This window comes from Sinocyclocheilus anshuiensis, unplaced genomic scaffold, assembly GCF_001515605.1.
Source record: "Sinocyclocheilus anshuiensis isolate Anshui unplaced genomic scaffold, SAMN03320099.WGS_v1.1 scaffold850, whole genome shotgun sequence".
Lineage (NCBI taxonomy): Eukaryota > Metazoa > Chordata > Actinopteri > Cypriniformes > Cyprinidae > Sinocyclocheilus > Sinocyclocheilus anshuiensis.
Genome location: NW_015537937.1, coordinates 69,267 through 78,162, shown reverse-complemented (window position 1 = coordinate 78,162; position 8,896 = coordinate 69,267). Strand labels below are relative to the sequence as shown.

General features: G+C 38.0%; 2 protein-coding genes and 1 pseudogene across 3 annotated transcripts in view; 2 read left to right on the top strand and 1 right to left on the bottom strand.

The window, feature by feature from the left end:
• LOC107659567 (E3 ubiquitin-protein ligase TRIM63-like) overlaps positions 1-3,548 on the top strand; it is a 5,103-nt gene extending 1,555 nt beyond the window's left edge. The window contains exons 3-10 of one of the 2 annotated variants that reach the window (XM_016448574.1): positions 129-306; positions 411-506; positions 600-745; positions 1,024-1,111; positions 1,262-1,284; positions 1,368-1,492; positions 1,571-1,905; positions 3,327-3,548. In XM_016448574.1, the coding sequence (XP_016304060.1) occupies positions 129-306; positions 411-506; positions 600-745; positions 1,024-1,111; positions 1,262-1,284; positions 1,368-1,492; positions 1,571-1,905; positions 3,327-3,407 (1,072 nt within the window). In that variant the 3' untranslated portion in view covers positions 3,408-3,548. Of the gene's footprint in view, positions 1-125; positions 307-410; positions 507-599; positions 746-1,023; positions 1,112-1,261; positions 1,285-1,367; positions 1,493-1,570; positions 1,906-3,326 lie in introns of both variants that reach the window. The other variant, XM_016448566.1, reaches the window with a different exon arrangement.
• An 83-nt stretch (positions 3,549-3,631) lies between these two features.
• LOC107659769 (corticoliberin-like) lies at positions 3,632-5,813 on the bottom strand. Its single transcript, XM_016448801.1, has 2 exons — positions 5,552-5,813; positions 3,632-4,210 (listed from the first exon to the last, which is right to left on the bottom strand). The coding sequence occupies exon 2, from the start codon at positions 4,170-4,172 to the stop codon at positions 3,813-3,815; it is 360 nt and encodes a 119-aa protein (XP_016304287.1). The 5' UTR covers positions 4,173-4,210; positions 5,552-5,813; the 3' UTR covers positions 3,632-3,812.
• Positions 5,814-7,660: 1,847 nt separating this feature from the next.
• The window catches only part of LOC107660178 (hydroxyacid-oxoacid transhydrogenase, mitochondrial-like), a 6,752-nt pseudogene continuing 5,516 nt past the window's right edge, over positions 7,661-8,896 (top strand).

Sequence of the window (8,896 nt, the reverse complement as noted above, 5' to 3'; positions counted from 1 at the left end):
TCCCCCCCCCCCCTCCCCTCCCCTCTTTTTTTTGAAGATTAATATTCTATACTCTATATACTTATATACATTTTAAGATCTAGTAGGTCTAAATAAAGGTAATTTATTTAAAATCTCTCTGTCAGCAGCAGTAAGCCTGAACCAGAACTGAAGAACGATGTGTTGATGTGTGAGGAGCATCAGGATGAGAAGATGAATATATATTGTGTGACATGCTCTGTTCCCACATGTTCACTATGTAAAGTCTTTGGGAGTCATCAGTCCTGTGAAGTTGCTCCACTCAAATCTGTCTACGAAACCCAGAAAGTGAGACTGCTTTAAATCTATCTTTCTGCTTTCCTCTCCCTGCACCTCTGTGTTTAATCATCATGATGATTGATCAGTTTATATTTATGTGATTGTTTGTGCAGACCGAGTTGTCTGATGGCGTTGCTGTGTTGGTTGGCAACAATGACAGAATTCAGGGCATCATCAGTCAGCTGGAGGAAAGCTGCAGAGCTGTGGAGGTCAGTATGTGTTATCAGCAGGAATGACTGTTTCAGTTATTTCTCACAATTCGGTCCAAGTAATGATATCAGTGCATGTGTGATTGTGTGTAGGAGAATGGTCGAAGGCAGAAGTCTCGTGTATGTGAGTGGTTTGATCGTCTGTACGCTCTTCTGGAAGAGCGCAGAGGAGAACTTACACTGAAGATCACCGCAGAACAGCAGGAGAAACTTGACTACATCGGTGGCCTACAGCACAAGTACATGCACATACACAAAAATGCACACTATACACAAAATAAAAAAGTATTTCTACAGTATTTGTCTGATGAAAAATGTTAAATATACTTCATCATATATACATATATATATATATATATGATAAACGTTAATCAAATCTTATTTTATTTCATCTATCTGCTTCACTCAAAGGTTTGTAATGTCCTTTACAGCATGTTTTCTCTATGTTTCCATAATAAGTATGTTTAGGCAGGTGTATGTTTACACACTCTGCTAATCACAGCAATCACCTATGCAGGTACAGAGATCACCTGGATAACACAGCCAAACTAGTGGAGACAGGAATTCAGACGATGGAGGAATCTGAGATGGCAATCTTTCTGCAGGTCTGCCAAGTTTTTTTTTATTATTGTAGTCTTGCATGCTTTTCTTTAGCAGAAACACTTAAAGTAATATATCTTAAGTATTAGAAAAGACAGCATGTTTTTCCTAAGCAATGCAATACTATGTTTTTAATCTACGTGTCTCTCTAACAGAACACGAAGCCTCTACTACAAAAGTAAGATTCAAATAATTATTTTACTGAATATAACTTGTTGACTTCTCAATTATGCCATCTTATTCATTCTGTCTTCATCTCAGGATAGCAGAAGGCAGGAATGTGTCTCATTTAGAAAAGGTGGAACGTGGTTATGAAAATATGGATCATTTTACTGTAAACTTCAGCCCTGAACGAAGAGCAATACTCAGCATAGATTTTACCAAGGGTAAACCAACTCTAATCTTAACTTAGTTTTTTTTTTAAACTATTTCTTTATAGAAGATCCTTCTCTCTGTTATTGTAGATGGTGATGACAATGAAGAGGATGATGAGGAGGAAGAATTAGCAGTTACTGTTAATCCAGAGACTCAGACATCTTCAGTGGCTACTCCTGCCCCAACCCAGCAGAGACAAACCCCTGTACCGAACCCTCCACCCATGGCAGCTTTAGGGGCTACGCCCATCCCAACCCTGCAGAGACAAACCCCTGTACCAAACCCTCCACCAATGGCAACTGATACCTCCCAGATGTCATCAAAACCTAGCCAATCAGTGAACACCAACTCAGCAGAGAGCACACCCTTATTTACACCCACTCCAGACGTCTGTCTCAACTCTTCCACAGACGCACCTGCTCAGGTAAAATTCTGTCTCCCTTACTCTTATCCATATTTGTGATGCCTTGGAATTCTGATCATTTAACACCATTTTTTAGGATTGGTCTGTAAATGTTTTTAACTTCAGTTAGTGAAAGACACAGAAAAACATCCGAGGACGTATAGGGATCAGTGGCTGCAGTATTGGGATCAGCTTATATTTAGCTGAGATTACCTTATGACTCAAACTAACATGGCAATTTATAACTATTTTATGTTTTGTTGAATCCTAGTGAGTTAGTGGTGGACCTTCATGCTTATACTTTTTTTCTAAAAACCAGACAGTACAAGACCACGGACACCAAAATATGGACACTTTTGTAGTTTATTGTCCTTTGTTTTATATTATGGGACTTAAAATTTGTCAAGTTATACTTTTTGTAAAACAAAGTAGAACATGTGCTGACAAATTCAGTTAATTATATTGCAGAAATATACATTTCTACTGCACAAGTTTTCTTACAGAATTCAATATGTTGAAAAGTGAAAATGTTAGCCATGTCAGATGTAGGACATTCATGAAAAGAAAGATTTTACTTTTTCAGTATTACCAACTATTACCAACAAGAGAAATTGAGACAAATAAAATGCAACTCCCTGCCTGGGAAGAGTGTAACAATCTTTTCTACAAATCTACAGATCATGTCTTTTGGCCACATTATTGGCCACAAGAGATTTCATGAATGTCACAATATCATTCTCATATATGCATTGGTAAATTCAGTTACTTATATAATCAGAAACCAGAAAGAATTGTGTAATAACTGAAAGTGTCCTGAGCAATACAACTAAACAGAATTAAAGAACAATATAAACACTGTCCATCCAGAGGCTGTCCATCATTCACTCTAAAAAATGCTGGGTTAAATGCAACCCAGCGCTGTGTAAAATATGGACAAACCCAGCTATCGGGTTGTTTTGACCCAGTGGTTGGGTTACTACCCAGAAGGTCGGGTTAAACATTTCCCTCAACCGCTGGGTCAAAACAACCCAATAGCTGGGTTTGTCCATATTTCACCCAGCGCTGGGTTGTATTTAACCCAGCATTTTTTAGAGTGTTAAAATGGGATTTAAACATGGGGAATAGGCTTTGTAGCAATCTGAGCTGCTAGTCAAAACTTAAAAGTTTTTGTCCCAAGAGCTATGAGGACAAAACCAGAATAATCCTGAATTATGAGTGACAATCACAAAACACCTAAATGCCAATCTCTAACCTGCCCCGTCTCTACCCTTTTAGTCATTTCAAATCTATTTCATATGACCACAGATAGATGCTGTATTCTGTTATGTTCACAAATCACTATGAAAACCCTTTTGCTCTGTCTTACTGTTTCCATTTATCTGTCCAGCCACCACCATCTGTCTCTTTCCATCTCACTTTCTCCTCCTTTTCCATATCTTTAGGTAACTGCCGGTCCCAGCCAGACATCTGAGGATGGCCCACGCCACGTTTTCTCTTTTTCCTGGTTAAATACGCCAAAATAATACCTGACTATATTAGTAAACCTGCAACGTCACAGTGACTTTCCAGAAAACCTATTGTACTTCATAACTAGGCTAATATTTTGTTACTTTGACAGTCATATACATTTAATAGCAAGGTAGAAATTGGAAAAGATAAAAAAACACAACTGTTAAATATTAATTGATAATATTTTCTGAAGTAGTTGACAAATGCAAAATAAAGGATAATGAACATGTATAGCCTAAATCTTGTCTTTTGTATATGTTAATACTGAGGAGATGCCGGTTTCTTAATAACTTAAAAGGAAGACAAAGGAAAAGGCCTACTACAAAAAGACTCTAAACACAAAGTATTCAGAACTCTGAACATTGTCACTTTAGAAATGAAAATAAAAACATGCGTGTACATATAATGTAAATCATGTATTATTTTCCTAAATTGTCCATAATCTTGCGGTTGTTCCTCGCGCGCTGAGCCAGTTGTTCGGCTCGCGCCATCTGTTGAAAAGCCAGATCCAGCGAAATTGGCGGATCCTCCGACCGGCGCTCCCGCTCCTCGAGGCTGTTCATGATCCCGTTACCGACACGACCGAGCTGCGTGAGCTGCAGCTGAAGCGCCTCGGTGCGTGACGGTGATCTCCGGTCAGCGTTGTCCAGCCTGATGAAGTACTCCTCTCCTAAGCGCATCAGAACCGGCAGCTGCGTGTTCGTGTGTCCGGGAGCGCATCCAGAAAGCGAGACGAAGACACCGAGAGACACAGCAGCGAGCAGCACGTGCAGCTTCATTGAGGCAAACTCCCTTGTAATCTGAATAAACGTATAGCCTATAATAGGCGATAAAAACGTGTCCAGGACGTGTTTTTTCTTTCTTTCTCTTTTTATTCTTTAAAGTGCTCATGACAACTTCTATAGGCTTAGGCTAATACTTTCTCTATAGGTCCATATAGCTATGGGTTCCAAAAGTCTGAGACTACTAGAAAATGCTTATCCCCCGGTTTCACAAACAAGGTTTAGGCCTAATCCCAGACTAAAGTGTAAATTTGAGCTGTTTCAACTGAAAGAAACTTGCACTAGGTGCTAACTGATCTTAAAATATGCCCTTGTTTTGTTTCAAGATGCACACCAGTATTGTTTTTTTCTAAGGCATGTTTATAAAAACTACTTAAATGTCCTAATTGAACTATTGCCTAATCCTGGTTTAACCGAAGCCCTGTCTGTGAAACCAGACCTATATTTCACTTTTTTTTTTTAGTATGATCTAAACATATTCTGTTCCATTTGACATGCATTTTTATTGACATACGGGCAGTTACACCGGCTACACTGTAAAAAAAATTCCGTAAAATGTATGGTAAAAAACCAGCAGCTGTGGTTGCCGGAATTTTACCATAAAAAATACGGTAGCAACGTTTTAGGTTTTACAGTTTTAACTTAAATTTACAGTTAAATACCGTAATTTCATTAACCGATAAAATGTTAATATACCAACCTATTGAAGTACTGAAATCTGTTTTGTAACTTTGTAATACACTGATAACCACCAAATGCAGGTGGTGATGAGAAAGTCACATGATGAACCAAAGCCCATCACAAGCAGCTTATAAATAATAGCATATATAGAAGGTGCACAGTGTCATTCACACAAACACCAAACACCATCATGGTAACACACATGAAACTGAAATAATGCAATAAATTATACGGTCTTTTTCACTTCCAAAAACGGTATAGCCTACTACCGTAAAATTAATGTCCAATACATGTAATATCCAATACAGTTTTTCACCGTATATAGTAGGGGAATTTACCGTTAACCATTTAACAGGTTTTTACTGTAGCATTTTTACAGTCTTTTACCATTAAATTCACGGTCATTTTTTACAGTGTAGTCATCCTGTTATGCTTTTATGTTTATTGCATTTTTTCTTTTTTCTTTTTGCAGTGTAAATTTTCATGTCATAACTTTTCAAAATTCTGTTGGCTACATTATTTCTGGCTTTAAGAAAAAAAGTGCATGGGCTCAGACTTTTGATTCGATTTCATTACTTTCATTACAAACAATTATTTCAGTTAATTAACTAACACTTTCTTATGCAGCACATTAACATAGCTAAAGTGAACATTTATGTCATTTTGTAAAAGGCATGATTTGAGTTCATGCTTACCTCAGTCGGTGTCCTCCGGAAATTACCTCGTTTGTGAGAGTCGGTTGTCGGTGCAGCTCGAGCATCGGTGGGGTTTATTTATATGAGGCGAAGAGCATCTTATTTCTGAGATGACAGAATCGCCGGAATGAGTCATGGAATAACTGGCTGCGGTTCGAGTAAATCCAAAATGAAAATGCTCTTGCATTCCGTCGTGTGTTTAGTTCACGCTGTAGATTTAATCGAGAGACAGTCTCTTCGGAATTAACCGGGACTTTGTTCATTCGTGTTAATGAATCTAATTCAACCGCCGGTAATTGAGAGACTGCAGATGACGCACTGACGCGCCGAGGGAGAGCAGCGCAGCTCCACCTGCTCAAATCAGCACCGATGCGCGCGCAAGAGCAATCCATACAGAGTACGGGGTCAAAGGGCCTCCCACACGGGATCAGCTGGTTTGCATCTTGCCCTGAATAATCACCAGCATGGACAAAATGCATTCATCCATTTTTTTTTTTCAAATTGCCTGTCGTGGGAATGCTGGAGCACAAACATGAATGCCCAGCAGGAGCGACTAGTCTAGAAACGGGACAGTTACTGAGTCACCACCCTGCATTATACTAATAATGTATTCATGTGTGTGCCTTATTTAGGAGGAACAGGTGCTTTTTTCCGTTAGTAAAATGTTAGCCTGTAGGGAAATGTGAACTTATACGCAATTTTATAAATAGGCTATAGGCCTATACGTTTGTTAAAAAAGCTTTCTTTTACAGGTTTTTTAGCTAACAAAATGCTTATTCTAAACGTTTTATTAATGTTCCTATTAAAGGGATAGTTCATCCATAAATGAAAATTCTGTCATCATTTATTCACCATTTGTTGCACCCTGTAGGCCTATGAATTTATTTCTGCTGAACTCAAAAGAAGATATGTTGAATAATATGGCTGAACAGTTTTTAATCCCCATGACTTCCATCATTTTCTATACTAAGTCAGTGGGGACTACCAACTGCTTTGTTGGTAGTCTTAAAATATCTTGTTTTGTGTTCAACAGAAAAAAAGAAACTCATGTTTGGAACTTGTAAATTGGCAGAATTTTCATATTTGGGTGAATTTTCGCTGTATGAAAACATTATTAATGAATGTTCTCTGAACTTTCAAAATGTCCAGTTTGTTTGTTTGTATATTTCAAGGTTTTTTTTTTTTTTTTTTACCTTTTTCTTGGTTATAAGGGAACATTCGTTTTTCATTTTTCAAACATTATGGGAACGTTACTTTTGAATGTTCTTTAAACATTCTGAAACAAGTAGGCCTAACATTTAAAAAATGTTAGATGAACATCCAACTAAAACGTTTCAGAAAATAATTAGCCTAGTTGCTCTCATTTTTATACAAAGTGTTTGTGCTTCTGATGGTTTCTGTTATATTATTCTGGTATAATTACTAACAGATTAAATAATTATGTTAAAGTGGTTCAGCTGTTAGAAAAAATTGTTCTGTTAAAATCAATTAACACAAACCTGTTTAAGGTTTCAGCACAGTTCAACACAACACTATTAATTAATTATGACACATGTCAGCACACTATAACACAGCAGGGACATGCTTTATGCATAATTTAATTACTTGTAATATGTATAAATAGGCTACATTTTTACATTTTCTTTTTCTGTAGTATATTTTCAAGCACCCGCTGGAGTGAGAAAAATCGTACAAATATATATTTTCTTTTGATTCATTATGCATTTTATACATTTTAGTTGTTTTATTTCTTGGGTTCCAAACAGCTAGGGTCTTGTATAGGATTTGTTTTGTTTTTTTTGGTGGCTCTGTAGCTTATGAATGACCAAGTGAACAACATAAGGCAATTAAAGTGTAAGCTATCATTGTGACAGCTTAACCCATGTAGTGACAATTTGCCCTGCTACAGAAACTGTCATTCAAAAATAACGTGTGAGAAAAAAGTCCCGGCTATGTATACATAGATTAGATATAGGCTATATGAGCAGATATTTCTATTTCAGACTTTTACCAGAATAAACAGTCATGTTTCCGCCCCAGTCATGAGCGCATATCTGTCAGCAGGTTTGCAGACGGACTGTATGAACCGTACGTGTCCGGACTCCGGAGGCGCGAGCAGAAATCATGGCAGGCGGTGAGAGAGTCGCTTATCTGATGCGTCAACTCGCGAGCGCGGCGTAAATTTAAAACGTTCAGATTACACCCTTAATGTATTAAGTGTGTCAGTTTTATTGTGTGCACTTTCGTATTTCTATGTGTATAGGTTATGCAAGTTATTGGCTCTTCTCAATGCCCTGAAAGTTGTAAACAGAGACCAGGGCTGCGTTCAGCCCAGACAAAACGGTGCAAAACGTTTTTTAAACTGAAACGGTGGTGCAACCCCCACCAAACAAGAGAAAACGCATCTCAAACCCCGTTGCACACCGTTGCACACCGTTTCCAGGAAACCATGTCGTTCAACCTGGAAACCGTAGCAAAAAGGTGCACAACGGTTTGAGCTTGAACTTGCCCCAGTTGTAGACAGGACAGTTTACCAAAATAAAATTCTGACATCCTCATGTTCTTCCAAACCTGGATGACTTTCTTTCTTATGAGGAATAAAAATAAGATATTAGGCAGAATGACAGCCTCAGTCTCCATTAAATTTCATTGCTTCTTCTTTCAGAATGGTGACTGATTTCTCCTGCCAGACATCTCGCTTTTTTCTACAAATAGTCCTAGGACATTAATACAAGTGATATTTTTTTTTTTGCATGTCATGTGTTTTATAGGTGAAGATGCCCTGCTCATTCTCAAGCATAGCATACTCCCACACTTACAACCGAGGTAAAATATTTCAGAGATTTTTCTCTGAATAAATGGACTCTACCATATGTGAGTGGTTTTGTGTGTGTAGTTTCTACAGGTGAAGCTCATATGTGTGAACGGAAAACAGATTATGCATTTGAAGTAAGTGCACGACATAGGCCTATATGCATTTAAAGGGGTCATATGATGTTGCTAAAAAGAACATTAGTTTGTGTATTTGGTGTAATGAAATGTGTTTATGCGGTTTAAGGTTAAAAAAACACATTATTTCCCACATACTGTACATTATTGTTTCTCCTCTATGCCCCGCCTTTCTGAAACGTGTCGATTTTTACAAAGCTCATCAGTCTGAAAAGCGAGGTGTGCGCTGATTGGCCAGCTATCCAGTGCGTTGTGATTGGCCGAATACCTCAAGTGTGTGACGGAAATGTTACGCCCCTACCATACTGTGATGCCCTGTCCGGCGGAGCAACGAGACAAAAACAATCAAACCCATTATAAACAAGGCATTTGTTGCATCCAGTGGGGACATAATTA

Bases quoted from the DNA above. Each gene is read 5' to 3' on its own strand.
- LOC107659769 (XM_016448801.1), bottom strand. From the start codon at position 4,172: ATGAAGCTGCACGTGCTGCTCGCTGCTGTGTCTCTCGGTGTCTTCGTC.